This window comes from Microtus pennsylvanicus, chromosome 8 (assembly GCF_037038515.1).
Source record: "Microtus pennsylvanicus isolate mMicPen1 chromosome 8, mMicPen1.hap1, whole genome shotgun sequence".
Classification (NCBI taxonomy): domain Eukaryota; kingdom Metazoa; phylum Chordata; class Mammalia; order Rodentia; family Cricetidae; genus Microtus; species Microtus pennsylvanicus.
Genome location: NC_134586.1, coordinates 16,618,905 through 16,634,687, shown reverse-complemented (window position 1 = coordinate 16,634,687; position 15,783 = coordinate 16,618,905). Strand labels below are relative to the sequence as shown.

The 15,783-nt window shown below is 36.3% G+C and overlaps 1 protein-coding gene across 1 annotated transcript; it reads right to left on the bottom strand.

The window, feature by feature from the left end:
* Positions 1-14,605: 14,605 nt before the first annotated feature.
* LOC142855763 (taste receptor type 2 member 125-like) lies at positions 14,606-15,523 on the bottom strand. The gene has a single exon (XM_075982174.1). It carries the CDS (start codon positions 15,521-15,523, stop codon positions 14,606-14,608), a length of 918 nt encoding a protein of 305 aa, XP_075838289.1.
* Between the last annotated feature and the right edge of the window lie 260 nt (positions 15,524-15,783).

Here is a 15,783-nt window from a genome sequence, read left to right as displayed (position 1 = left end):
AAACACCTTCTTTGAAATTCAGAACTCTCAAAGGATATATAAGAAATGAAAACTAAAAATAGATGAAAATATGTCATCTAAAATTTTGTGTGTGTATACATTGAGCAATATCTTATTTGTGGCTATAATAATATTTATTATTTATTTATTTATACTTTCCATTGATATTTAAGTTCTCTTCACACTTTTAATGTAGCTGCTTCAGAGCTTACTTATAGTATTAGTTTCCCTAGAATCAGAAGAACCAATCTTTTCCTCTGACAGTGTCAACATATATAAAGTGTGCAGGTACAAAAAATAATAAGAGACAGCATGTCCACTGCAGCTGGAATTATTGGCAATTGTGAACTTTCTGATGTGAGTACTGAAAATAATATTTGACTCCTCTGCATTAGTAGTACCTGGTGTTAACTACTGAGCCATCTTTCCAACCCTTGACTATTAATTGTAACAAATTGTTTACATATCTGACAGTTTCTTCTGGATCACTTTTGGTTTTCTTTTCAAATTAGATGACGTCTCTGTCAATTTTATCATCCTCTTTAAGGATTCAACTTTCCATTGGGTATTATGCAGATATTTTTGTTTCATTTAATGGGTATTATTAAAGAATATTATAATCAATTAAAATTTCATATGTTTGATGGTATAGTTAATTTCATTTAGAACCATAAATACAATTTAATTTAAATAATAAGATTACATTTTTGGTTACTTATACAGAGGTAAGGTTTGTACATTTTATCCTTCTTTATTATTTCATTTTCTCAACATTACCCCTTATCCTAAATTTTTCTTTCTGTGTGCTGTGGGACAATGGTTGTACCTTGTCACTTGTATATTAAATAAATGCTGATTGGCCAGTAGCCATGTAAGAAGTATAGGCAGGATAACCAGGCAAGAAGTATAGGCAGGATAACCAGGCAAGAAGTACAGGTGGAACAACAAGAATTCTGTGAAAAGGGAAGTTTTAGTCTGCAGTCTTCACCCAGACAAAGAGGAAGGAAGACACAGAGCAAGTAAGATGTGACTGCCTCACCAAAAAGGTATCAAGACACGTGGCTAACACAGACAAGAATTATGGACTAATATAAGTTAAAAGAGTTAATAAGAAGCCTGAAATACTAGGCCAATAAGTTTATAATTAATATAGACCTCTGTGTGATCTTTTGGGGACATAACAACTTCAGGAACCAGGGAGAACAGAAACCTCAGTCAACATCTGTGTTTGTTTGTCTGGGTTTCTGTGGCATGATTTCATTCATAGGAGCTTGAAAATACAGCTTTACTTCCTCCTAGTTCAAGAGAATATATGTGAAAATCAAGAACCAGTAGATTTGGTGTTGGTGAGGCTTCTCTTAGTGGCTGGTAGAAGGACACATTTCCACAGAGCATTATGCTATATAAACAGACTCCTGAAACATCTCCTCTTCTCAGGAGGACTGGTCTCTTCTGATTAGACTCTTGATTTATAACTTCATTCAGTTTTACTGATATCTTTTAAATGCTTGTCATCAAGTACAGTCACACTGAGGGTTAAGACTTCATCATTTGGAAACAAATAAGTCTGTGACAGTCTTTATAAAGTAGGCCTATTATTAGCTATTGCAGTAAGAATGCATGTGTAGGAAATTGTACAAGTCACTCTAAGAACATATTTTAATGAATTACTAGAGAATTTCATTCATTGTATTTCAGTCATCTTTACTACATCTCCCATATCCTCCAAGACCCACTCTCTATTCTATAGTCAACATTTTGCACTCTTTTACATTTTTATTTTTTTTATTTGTTTTACATACCAACCACAATTCTCTCTTTCTCCCCTCTGTTTCCCCTATATCCCTCTTAATCCATTCCTCATCCACTCCTCCAAAAGTGTAAGGCCTCCCATCAGAATCAACAAAGTCTGGCACATTAAGTTGAGGCAGGACCAAGCCCCTATCTACACTCCCTGTCATCAAGATTGAACAAGGCATCCCACCATACGGAACGGGCTCCAAAAGGTCATCAGGGATAGATCCTGGTAGCACTGCCAAGGCCCTCTCAAACAGAACCCATCTAGTCTCATTAATATTGCTTATATACTCATAAGTGTATGGCCATCACTGAAGCACATTCAACCCACCAGGAAACACAGCTTAAAGAAAGCTGCCTGCCTGTATTCTAATGAGAGCAATCACCAATAACTGAACCAGTCATTCAAAAATAGTAGCAATTAATGGAACAACTAAGTACAAATTTTGAGTTGAGTTTAAGGATATGGTGGTATAATTTTTGAGTATTTTTTATTGAAAAAAATTTTTCTTATAATATATTCTGATTATTATTCCCCTCCTCCAACTTCTCTCAGATTCTTCCCACTGCCTCTCTATCAACTCAACTCTATGCTGAACACTTAACTGTAAAATACGTTTTTCTAGCATATGATTTTTAGAAAAACTTTTTGGTGATTAAATTTTGTATTTTTCCTTTGAAATTATTTACTATTTCTAAGTACCTTATTTTTACTTTGATTTTTTTATTTATAAATTTTGCACATATAAGGTTATAATACAACATATGTGTATAAGTATATCACTGTTCATAGATAACTGATGTGTCTTCGTTTTCATTAGAAATAAGAGAGCTATGCTGGGAGAAGGCAAATTACCCTTGCCTAAAATGAGTCCCTTATTGGTTTTTCATAGGGTGGTCAGCTCTAAAACACACAAAAATCAAAGTGAATTCAGTGGTTGTATTTCTATATACTTGCACATGCATACACACATGCACACCAAGTATAATTAAACACAAAGAGGTCAGATATTATGCAGAGAGAGAAAAAGAGAGTTTTACCTAGAGGTTACCATAGGGCCCATCTTCAAGTAGATCTAGGAACACTACAGAAGAAAAGCTGGGATACTGGGATACTGTGGGAATCATGGATGGAGAACTCTAAGAGAACGTGGCCCATCAAATAAATGATTAAGGTTCACATGGTCTCACAGAGACTGAAATGGCAAACACGAGGCATTAGGCCCTCTGAGTATGTCATTAACTTGGTGTTTTTGTAAGACTACTAACTGTAGAAGCTGGTGGATCTCTAAGTCTTCCCTGCATTTGAGACTCTTTTCCTTCTCTTGGGTTGCCTTATTCAGCCTTAATATGAGGGCTTTCACCTTTCCTTATTTATCTTATCTTACCTTGTTTGGCAGTCATCTCTTGGAGGCCTGCTCATTTCTGAAGTGTAAATGGAAGGAGAATGGATATGTGGTAAGGAGAATGGGGATAGGGGGAGCTAAGAGAAGTGAAGTTAAAAGAAATTGAGGTTGTGACATATTTCATTGGAGAAGACCCTATTTGCAATAAGAAAAAGACAAACCCTGATGCATAAGAGAAATGGGATATGCTTCTAGATGCAAATCACTTACTCATAATAGTTCTTCATTGTGAAGCATTTAGCACACATAAAGGAACTTGAGTAAAATATTGTGTACTTCTGAGATAATTTTCTAGAGAAGATTTCTAACTATTTGTAGTTCCTTACTTCTTAACTGAAATTATGATTATGTTCCTATATTTGAAAATATCTTATTTACATATACTGCCAGTTATATACTTTTATATCTCATATTCATATATTTTCTCTCTTTTTCTATTAGAATCCAATAAATTAAAAATCTCAAATTTCTGAATGTCACTAAAATTATGTTAACTACTATAAAGCATGTTTATATCTAAATAGCTTGGATTTGTAAAATTATGCTAATACCTATACCTGTTTATCTTCTTATAGAGTTGTGGCACATTTAGAATGTTTTTCCAGACTAAATTATAAACAAATTAACATCGAATAGATGAATACTTTAAAAGTACACAATGATGAACTCTTTTTCTAATAAAGTGACTTTTATATACATTATATAATATTACCCCCAGCTATGTCAGGGACCCTAATATTTCACAGTGTTAGGTTGTGTACATCAGGCAACACAGCATCAAAGAGAGGCTCATTTCTGGTGTGGGAGGTCCTTCCATCTACGCGTTGCTTTTATTGGTTAATGAATAAAAATTGACTTGACCTATAGCAAGGGAGAAGGAAACTGGGGTCAGAGAAAAGCCATGCAGCTGCCACTGAATATAGACGCTGGAAGTTTTACCTGGTAAGCCACAGCCACATGATTATTTCCAAGAGTCAGGACACAAGAGTAGACTGAAGGAAAAACAATTACATTGACAAAATGAAAATCTATCCTGAATAACAGTTGTCCAAAGCTGCATAGGAAAAAAAAGAACAGAATGAAAATGATGTACAGAAGGATGCCTTCCACAGTCCTTAGTTTGCAAGGCTTTGGTGTGTGTCACACCACTGGCATCTCTGGATCCCTTCGCTTTGAGCTTCATCTTCATATACTTACACTGGGAGAAAATTAGCAGAAAGAAGTCTGTCAGGAACATAGAAAAGGATATGAATATAAGTGTGATGTTGACTAATAAAGGAAAACAGGAAACCTGTAAAAGATGCAATGATCTGGAACCATAAAACTATTTTTAATTAGTCAGTCTGTATATCAATGTGTTTTCATCACTTAGACATTTAAAAGGAGAACCAGAGACAACAACAATGTAATGTCCCTAAAACTGACTTCTTAACCCTCCATTTTATTTATTTATTTATTTTTAATTAATTTATTTATTATGTATACAGTGTTTTGCCTGGGTGAATTCTTGTACACCAGAAGAGGGTACCAGATCTCATTGCAGATGGTTGTGAGCCACCATGTGGTTACTGGGAATTGAACTCAGGACCTCTGGAAGAGGAGTCAGTGCTCTTAACCTTTGAGCCATCTCTCCAGCCCTTAACTCTCCATTTTAGGTAGAAAAAAATGTAATAAGAAAATTTTGCTATCTTGAGAGAAAAAAAGACATTGTGGCGGGTAGCTAGCCACACACTAAAATGATTTAAAGCAATATAGGACAACTTAATCATTCTTACCAACTTTCCAGCTATCAAAATGACCTTGTTAACTCTTCCTTTCAGGAGAGAAAAGCAAAATGGGAAAATTTTGCTATCTTGAGTAAATAAAAGATGATACTGCCCAGTTGAAATTAGTCACTGTTACCAATTTTATGGCTAGCACTAAATCTGAGTACCGTGAGGATATCAATATAATTAGTCCAAAGCAAATTAGTTCTGGAGATCTCCAAAGCAGTGAGGATTTGATCCACTGCAGAGATCTTTCTTACCTTGATCCAATGCATGCAGTTCACCAAGAATATAAAAACATTCCCAGTATTCACAATTACAAAGATCACAGTGTAACTGGTTATATGTATGGCAAGACTACTGCATGTAAGAAAGTGTACTGATGTCTACATTCACTGAAGTGTATTTGTTAGTGCATTCATTTATAAAGCTAAGTCTACATGTCTTTTAAAATCTGATAACATTCTCACTTTTTAAATCTCCTAATCTATTAACACATAAACAAGCACCTGATTTTCCAAAATGGAGAAATTCTGTTGTGAATGCATTTCTAGCTCAGTCCAGCTGTTTCTTCATGGTGCCTGTACTACAGTAGAAGTAGGTGTAACTGAAGATGAGGTAAATGTTGAACTCTCATAGACTAATAGACAAATGAATATGCATTTACTTGTATTGACTTTTTGGTTTTGTTGTCACTGCATGTTTTATACTAACAACTTGAATTTTGGATATAATCTTTTTTTATTGAAAATTTTCACCTCCTCCCCTCCTCCACCATCCCTCCCCTCTACCCACTCTCCCTCCCTCTCTCTCTCCAGTCCAAGAAGCAGACAGTGTTCCCTACACTATGGGAAGTCCAAGGGCTTTCATGCACCCCCCAGGTCCAGGAAGGTGAGCGTCCAAACAGACTAGGCTCCCACAAAGCCCATCCATGCAGTAGGATCAAAACTCAGTGCTATTGTCCTTGGGCTCTCAGTCAGCCTCCAACGTCAGCCACATTCAGATCGAATGCTCCATTATTTCCAGTCCAACTGGCCTTGGTAATCTCCCATTAGATCAGTCCCATCGTCTCAGTGGGTGGGCACACCCCTCGCGGTCCTGACTTCCTTGCTCATGTTCTCCCTCCTTCTGCTCCTCATTTGGACCTTAGGAGATCAGTCCAGTGCTCCAATGTGGGTCTCTGTCTCTATCTTCAACCATCGCCAGCTGAAGGTTCTATGGTGATATGCAAGATATTCATCAATGTGGCTATAGGATAGGGCCATTTCAGGCTGCCTCTCCTCAGCTGCCCAAGGAACTAGCTGGGGACATCTCCATCGACACCTGGGAACCCCTCTAGAGTCAAGTCTCTTGCCAACCCTAAAATGTCTCCCTTAATTAAGAATCTACTTCCCTGCTCCCACATCCACTCCTCCAGCATCCCACCTATCCCATCTCTCACTATCCTGCCCTTCTCCCTTCTCTCTCACCATCTCCCCCATCCCCACCCCACCCCCACCCCTGTGCTCCCAACCCCTGTCTGGCAATCTTGTCCATTTCCAATATCCAGGAGGGTAACTATATGTTTTTCTTTGGGTTCACCTTCTTATTTAGCTTCTCTAGGATCACGAATTATAGGCTCAATGTCCTTGGTTTATGGCTAGAATCCACTTATGAGTAAGTACATACCATATTCATCTTTTTGGGTCTAGGTTATCTTACTCAGTAAAGTGTTTTCTATTTCCATCCATTTGCATGCAAAATTCAAGATGTCATTTTTTTGTTGTTTTTTTTACGGCTGAGTAGAACTCTAAGGTGTATATGTGCCACACTTTCTTTACTCATTCTTCTATTGAGGGGCACCTAGGTTGTTTCCAAGTTCTGGCTATTACAAATAATGCTGCTATGAACATAGTTGAACAAATGCTTTTGTAATATGATTGGGCATCTCTTGGGTATATTCCCAAGAGTGGAATTGCTGGGTCCTAATGTAGGTTGACTCCAAGTCTCCTGAGAAACCGCCACACTGATTTTTAAAGTGGTTGCACAAGTTTGCATTCCCGCCAACAATGGATGAGTGTTTCCCTAACTCCACATCCTCTCCAGCATAGAATATCATTGGTGTTTTTGATTTTAGCTATTCTGACAGGTGTAAGATGGTATCTAGGAGTTGTTTTGATTTGCATTTCCCTAATCATTAAGGAGGTTGAGCATGACCTTAAGTGTCTTTTGGCCATTTGAACTTCTGTTGAGAATTCTCTGTTCAGTTCAGTATCCAATATTTTAATTGGGTTAATTAGAGTTTTAATGTCTAGTTTCTTGAGTTCTTTATATATTTTGGAGATCAGACCTTTGTCTGATGTGGGGTTGGTGAAGATCTTCTCCCACTCAGTAGGATGCCATTTGTCTTAATGACAGTGTCCTTTGCTTTACAGAAGCTTCTCAGTTTCAGTAGGTCCCATTTATTCATTGTTGCTTTTATTGTCCGTGCTACTGGGGTTCTCTGTAGGAAGTGGTCTCCTGTGCCCATGTGTTGTAGACTATTTCCAACTTTCTCTTCTATCAGATTCAGTGTGGTCAGATTAATATTGAGGTCTTTAATCCATTTGGACTTGAGTTTTGTGCATGGTGATAGATATGGATCTATTTTCATTCTTCTACAGGTTGACATCCAGTTATGCCAGCACCACTTTGCTTTCTTTCTTCTATTGTATAATTTTAGCTCGTTTGTCAAAAATCAGGTGTTCATAGGTTTGTGGAATAATATCTGGGTATTCGATTCAATTCCATTGGTCAACATCTCTGTTTTTGTGCCAATACTAAGCTGTTTTTATTACTGTAGCTCTGTAATAGAGTTTGAAGTCAAGGATGGTAATGCCTCCAGAGGTATTTTCATTGTATAGGATTGTTTTGGCTATCCTGGATTTTTTGTTTTTCCATATAAAGTTGATTATTTTTCTCTCAAGGTCTGTGAAGAATTTTGTTGGGATTTTGATGGGGATTGCATTGAATTTATAGATTGCCTTTTGTAGAATTGCCATTTTTACTATATTGATCCTACCCATCCAAGAGCATGGGAGATCCTTCCATTTTCTGGTATCGTCTTCAATTTCTTTCTTCAAAGACTTAAAGTTCTTGTCAAATAGATCTTTCACTTCCTTGGTTAGAGTTACCCAAGATCCTTTATGCTATTTGTGGCTATCATGAAAGGTGATGTTTTTCTGATTTCCCTCTCTGCTTCTTTGTTCTTTGTGTATAGGAGGGCCACTGATTTTTGTAGTTGATCTTGTATCCTGCCACATTACTAAAGGTGTTTATCAGCTGTAGGAGTTTTTGGTAGAGTTTTTGGAGTCGCTTATGTACACTATCATATCGTCTGCTAGTAACGAAAGTTTCACTTCTTCCTTTCCAATTCGAATCCCCTTGATCTCCTTATGTTGTCTTATTGCTATTGCTAAAACTTCAAGCACTATATTGAAGAGGTATGGAGAGAGGGATAAAAATCTTCTTATAGTCTCTATAAAGCAGAAGGAATCTGATATGGTTGTAGGATATGTCTTATTTCCTGAGAATATTCCAACAATTTTAAATTAAAATTGCAAAGATATTTGTACTTATGTTGGTCAAAGCACCTCCCTATAAGATATCAGATATTTAATAATTTCATGTGGATCATTAATCTTTGAACATTTTATAATAAAAAAATACTTAGTCTTCTATTATAATCACACACAAAATTATTTGGATCTAAATTTTAATTTTCCAATTCAGTAGTACATTGTGTCTATTTATTCAATATTTTTCACGTATCTAGCACATTCTTAGTATCATAATTAGAGCTAAAACATTGCTTTTCAAATGCTACCAAAGTGAATTCTCATAATTCCAGCACCTAAGCAGTAGAAGTGGGAAGATCAAGAGTTCAAGGTCATTCTTTGCTATGTAGGCAATTTGAGGTCATCCTGGACTACATAAAACAACATTTGAAAAATCAAATATGCAAACAAAAAAGAAAAACGGAAGAGAGAGAGCTTTTATGTTAACAATACAATATTACTGATGCAATATGTAAAATCTTAGAAAAAATTTTCCTTTGTACATGAAAATTATTGTCTTGTCTATGGCCATGCCACCCTGAATGCGTCTGATCTTGTCTGATCTTGGAAGGTAAGCAGGGTCGGGCCTGGTTAGTACTTGGATGGGAAACTATTGTCATCACTTGGATCAGACACTGGGAAGAAGGAACTCATCCTGACATCAGAATATTTTGTCTTTTTTTCTTCTTTGACCAATAAGACAAATTTCTTGAAAAGTTCCAAAGACCTTCAGATTTTATTGACATCCCCTAACCTCCCACCCTAACCTGCTCTATATCCAACAGAAAATTCACCAAGCTCAATAAAAGATGATGTGTTCTCTGCTCAAGATATAGGATACATATTAAAAGGCAATTGTTTCCACATCTGTAAAATAATTGACCAAACATGAAGTAATTCAAAGCCAACTACCTAGGCAAGAAAAATGTATGAAGCATAATCCTCAGAGATAGCAAAAAAAAAAAAGGAAATGTGTATGAAATGTTGACATTTCTCAGACCTTAAAAGCAGTGGTGAGGAAAAAAAAATGTGAATCCAAATGTCTTGAAATGCCTCATATCAGAAAAGCATGCTAAGGCAGTTTAAGTATGAAAGGTGGTAAAGTAAAGTAGTTTTTTAAATATTTTACAGAAAACAATTGAAACAGAACTGCAGAAAACTGTGGTTTGCTTTCAAACAAAGAAGAGTTCCCTGGGTGAACTGTTTCTGTATAACAAAGAGAACTTTTAGGAATGGGACAAGAGGAATAAAAAAATATATAAATTATAGTGTATGTGTGCTTAGAGAACACATTGAAACTAAGTACTGAAGTTGACCTCTGAAATGGGTATTCAAATTCCTAAACCACCTCTTTGTATTAGGGCAATGCTGGTATTGCCATAGACAAAACTCAATTCCTTTGACAAAGGAATATCAAATGTGTCATAAGAAAATTCAGTATGTGTTCATGTGTTCATGTGGCATACCATTCTCTAGCTAACAGTAACAGAGAAAAGAACATGTCTCCACAAGGGATTTTGAACTGACACAACTATATGAGAATCAAAGAAAACCCAGGTAGTCGAGTGAATTCCTAGATTGTTGAATAGCATGCATTCCAATGTGGATTTACTGTTTGTAATTGCTTACTTATTTCTGGATATATAATTGAAACACATAGATTCATCATCACTAAGATTTTGTGTTGTTCCCTTGCCTGTAAATAAATTGTTACTGTATATAGCAAAAAAAGAAAACTCCGAACTTTTTAATTTTCTTTTGTTAATAAGTAATAGTTATAGAAACCAGACCACCAAAGGATAAAATTGATTACAACGGTATAAACCAACCATTTTCCCCAGAAAAAAAAAAAACTCTTTCTGAGAACCTTTACTGGGAATATAACATTAATACAAAAATAGGGTCTCTCTTCTTAGTGTGTGACTCTGTCAAATAGCATTCATATCCCCAGAACGTCAGCCAACATTGGTGTACTTAAGCACATGTGGGTGAGTAAAGAAGTAGATAATAGTGAGACTACACTCTAGATTATCCCTCAATTCTCAATTACTAGAACTCAAGATTAAGGCATAAAATGTTTCTTGAATAGACAACATGGGTTGAATATGGGAAATAAGGAAAGGAGATACTCTGTGGCTTGAGTAAAATCTGGCAAAATGATGCCCTAAACTACCATCCTTATTTGGATTATAAATGCTCCCATTCTCTACCTCTGTCAAGAGGCATATGGAATCAATGTCTTCCATGTCTCTGTAGTTACCTCTTATGTGAATCAACCCTTTCCCTTTAGGCTAGAATGAACTGGATTCAATGACAAGGGCACTGTGAATGCTTCTGGCATGACCCTCAGGGGGGACTATACCGCTGCTGTATTAGTGTAGGTCCACACCCTCTTCAACAACAGAGTACGCTGTTTCTGAGAAAAGGAAAAAAATTGCAAGAAGAGAGAATGAAATTATGTGTAAGATACTTCTACACACAAGTACCAGTGATCCTATAAAAGCCACATGCTCTTAATCCTACATAAGTACAGAGCATGAATACACCCAAGTCACACAGAGGGCAAACAATACTGAGCCCAATCTCATAGAGGTCTCCAGATAGCCTGCTTTGTTTCTCAACTCCTTATGAGAACTGGATTATCCTTCTATTGTGTCTGCCGTAGAATTCCATACTACAGCATTGTTTCCTATCACTCACATGCCAGAGTGTACATCGGGCCTCATAAAAGTTTGGAACAAAAAAACATACTACATTTTATAATACTAATGTGTCACCTTTATTACGTTATCCAAAGACTGGAAAAAATGTAGTTGTTAATACAGGGATCTATAGATGTTGTTACATATACCACTGGAGACATTTGTAGAGCGTAGAAGTAGAACAAATAAAGAGAACCTTGTGGTTGTATTTGCTTCTCTTACTTCATAGTTTCTAACAAAATTTATTCTTTCAATAACTGTTATGAGTCTGCTTTGGTAATGCCAACACTATGCATATTTGACTTTAGCCATAGAGAAAGAAAGGCCAAACAACTATTGAATTAATGTCAGACAACTCTTTCTTCTTCAGAAGTGAACACTGGGCATCAGGAAAAAATACTGACAGCAGAAGCAAAGCTAATGACAGGATCTGTTGATAGAGATTTCTGTCTCTTGCAGCTCTTCAGTCCAAAGAAATACACAGAGGTCTACATTAATCATAAACTCACTGGCCTATCAGCTCAGGCTTCTCATTAACTCTTTCTTACCTCTTAAATTAGCCCATAATTTTTGTCTGTTAGCCATGTGGCTTGCTACCTTTATCAGTGAGGCATTCTCCTCTTGCTTCCTTTGAATCCAGGTGATGCAGACTGCCCTTTTCTCTTCCCAGAATTGTCCTGTTCTGGTTGCCCTGTCTCCACTTCCTGCCTGGTTGCCCTACCTATACTTTCTGCCTGGCAACTGGCCAATCAACATTTTATTAAAACAATAGAATATAAGTAACAGCATAAAAGACCGTTGTCCCACAACACTTTGCCACCTTGTTTTTTTCAAAACAAGAACTCTAAATCTAATCTCCTTCGTTTAGCTTTCTTCCTGACCATTATCCACAACAACTTCTAACCAACATTCTAAGCAAAGGAAAAATCCATAATCCATTATTTGGGAATGCGGGCATAGTTTCCCAGGATACTCCCTGCTGATTAGGGGCTCTAATAATCTTATTGGGACAAAAAGAAATTTTTGAATTATGTTCAAGTCCTGACTGGAATATTCTGTGAGGCTTGATCATCTCAGCCAGCAGTCTTGAAACTGTTCTGGATGTAGAACTCAGAGCCAACTCCAATAAAGGTTCTCTGAAATGTTGGATCACCTTTGCCATTCATTCCTAGCAGAAATTCTTCTGAGGATCTTCTTTGGTCAAACTTTATTTTTCTAAACCCAGAATGAATCCACAGCCTTTCATTTCCTGTGGAAACAAAAACAAAACCTCTTCTCCAAAGTAACATATCTTTTGACTTAAACTGTGCAGTCAAGGCATTTTCAAAATATGTATGTTGGATTAATCCAGATATAACCAAATATTTTTAGCAGCTGTTGTTCATTCCTCAGCATTCAAACAATTCAAAGAGAATGTAATAACACACTGTATCCAGATTCTCTGCATGTTCTCCCTCTTTATATGGCTCTGTTTTAAATTCTATTTCTTTTGTTTTTACTTTTAATTGTTGGCTTTTTGAGACTAGGTTGCTTTGTATATCTTTGGCTGTCCTGGCACTCACACTGTAAACCATGTTATCCTTGAACTCACAAAGATCTGGCTGCCTCTGCTTCCCAAGTGTTGGGATTAAAAGTTTGTGCTACTACACCCAACTACTCTCTATCTTTTTTTTTTCATTTTAAGGACTTTATCCTTCGTTTTTCTCCCAAGCCTGCATATATTTTTAAACACACTGTTAACCATTTAGAGGTTTTCTTCATCACTGAATCTATCTTTATGGTATATTTCTCTTTTTCTGACCACGTGAATCTTTAATTTGCTAAATGATATGGCTAGGATTAAAGCTATGGCTTTGATGGCTGGATCCATCCCATTCTTTAGCTTTCTGAGAGTCTAGCCTCATAGCAAAAGTATTGGCTGAAGCCATCTTCATTGCCACAGCTCTATGGAATTTCAAAGTCCCTGCCACCACCAAGAAGTAAGCTGATGGCTATCCATAAATACTATTTAAATGTTTACTTAAAATAGTTAAAATACTTAAAATAGCTGCAAGGTTTTTGCAGCTAAAGCTGAATCAGGAACCCTATGTTAAATGATATGCACTTGCCTCTAGCAAACAGAGCCCACCTGAGACAATGCTGCTATCAAGAAGCCATGCTTAACTCTCCTCTTTTTTTGTCTAGAATTACTTCCCATGCTTTCTCAGGTTTGATGTAAATGCAGTTGTCCACATTGTGTACCATTTTGGTGACAGAGATTTATGTCCTGCCCAGTCCCACAGCCATTTAATCCCAAACAAACACACAGAGGTCTACATTAATCTTAATCTGGCTGGCCTATTATTTCAGGCTTCTTATTAACTCTTATAACTTACATTAGCCTATAATTCTATTCTTGTCTGCATTGGCAACATGGCTTGGTAGCTTTTTCAGCAAGGCATTCTCATCTTGCTTCCTCTGCATCTGAGTTGTAGCTGCAGGCTCATCTTTTCATCTTCCCCAAATTCTTCTGTTCCCCTCGCCCTACCTAAACTTCCTGCCTGCCTGATCATTCTGCCTACACTTCCTGCCTGGCTACTAGCCAATCAGCATCTTATTAAAATAGTACAATGTAAGTGACAGGATAAAAGACCCTTGTCCCACAGCTGTGTTCCTTCTAAGCACTGAGCCCAATGAAAAGACATAAGACATTTTCATGAAACCAGGTAGTATCAGAGGTCAGGGTACTTCTGAGTGTTACGGATAGGCAGTAGTGGAAAGAACTTTATATGTGTTCTCCCTTACTTTCTCAAATACATCCCTCAGATACATGAAATTGACTTTATGTTAGAAGTCCTAAGATAAGACATCCATGGACTTCAAAGTTGTTACTTGTTCAGTCTCTGGATTTGGAACCTGACAATATAAAATATATTCATACAGAAAATGTACTAGGAAGGTATTATCATAAATATCACTTTATAAGAGAAACAGGTCTTTAATTTACATAAAGTCAGATTCTAGTTTTGTTTAGAAAATAAAATATCATTATAGGAATCTATCATTCACAATGGAAAAATGTATTTAATTTATTAGAACCTATTATTTTTTTCTCCTAAATATTGAAATATAATGAATTATAACAGCTTTCCATATTTCTATCTACTCTTTTCATTTTTTTCTCCTGATATGATTGTAGCAAGGCTCTATTTTGGTAAAATGTAGAATTGTAAAATGATCAGTCTTTTATTCTAAAATGCTTCTATACGTTCAAAACAAAACTTGAAAATATAAATAGCTAATAAACAAGAATCTTTAACAAAGCAATTTCTTTCCTTACTATTAAAAATCGTCAACAAAGTGTATCAGGGGACAAAGGCTTATACATATTTGGACCTGCACCTAAGCCACCACACCACCAAGAGAGAAGCCTGCCTCAGTTTGCTATTTCTCAGAATCAGAACACATGAGTGGACTGAAGGAAAAGTAATTATAAGTGCAGCAAAAAGCAAATTTTTTTTCTCTAGAAACTGAGAGACCCAAGCTTGTGTGGCAAGAGACATAAAGAAAACTACATAGAAAAGGAGAAAGGTGACCATCGTTTGCAGGGCATTTATGTGGGCCATGGTGCTGGGGTCTCTGGTGTCTTTAATGTTGTGCTGCATGTTCTTCAGATGTGTCCACAGGGAGAAGATGAGCAGGGTAAAAATGATCAGAGACACAGTGAACGGAATGAATGTGAACATTGTGTTAATTAAATATATAAGTCTGTAAAATTGTATGTAATACTTTGATGTGGAATTGTAAGATGGATTTCTTTTGCATTTTTCTGTCCAATCATCAATATGTATGTTCATTGCTAAAATATTTACAAACAAAAAGAGCAGAGACAGCAGCAATGTCACAGAAACCACCTTTTTAAACCTCCACTTTAGGTATAGAAAAATATAGTTAGAAAAATTGGCTATCTTGAGAAAATAAAATATGCTGAGCGTGGTAGCCAGCCAGATACTAAAATGATTTGCAATAACCCAGATGTTATTTTTTATTCTTACCATTTTCACAGTCATTTCTAAATCCGGATAGAGTGAAGATATTAGTGTAACAATAAATGTAAACCACAGCATATTTATTCTGGAGATTGCCAAAGCAGTGATGATCTGATCCACTGAAGAGATCTTCCTCCTCTTGACCCAGTCTATGATGTTCACCAGCACTATAAATCCATTTGCAGCACTCCCAATTATGAATTCCACATTGATCGTAGCTGCACATATGCTCTGTATGGCAATATCCATTGTCCATAGGAGAATATCCTGATTTCTGTAGTCACTGAAGAATATTTGTTAATGTATTCATTTTAAATGTTTTTAAAGAAATTCATAACATCTTTTCTAAGAAAATAACAAATAAAAAGTAATGAAGATTTACCAATATAGGTAATCATAGTTGTATTTATGAAAGTTTGCCTTTTTACATGGTTCCACTGAGTTATATCCAGATTCTGGGTGTCCTGTGGTAGACTGATGATGAAGGAAATACTGTCATCTCAGATACT

What these genes read in the sequence shown, in the direction of transcription:
- LOC142855763 (XM_075982174.1), bottom strand. Translation starts at nt 15,523, where the DNA reads ATGGATATTGCCATACAGAGCATATGTGCAGCTACGATCAATGTGGAA.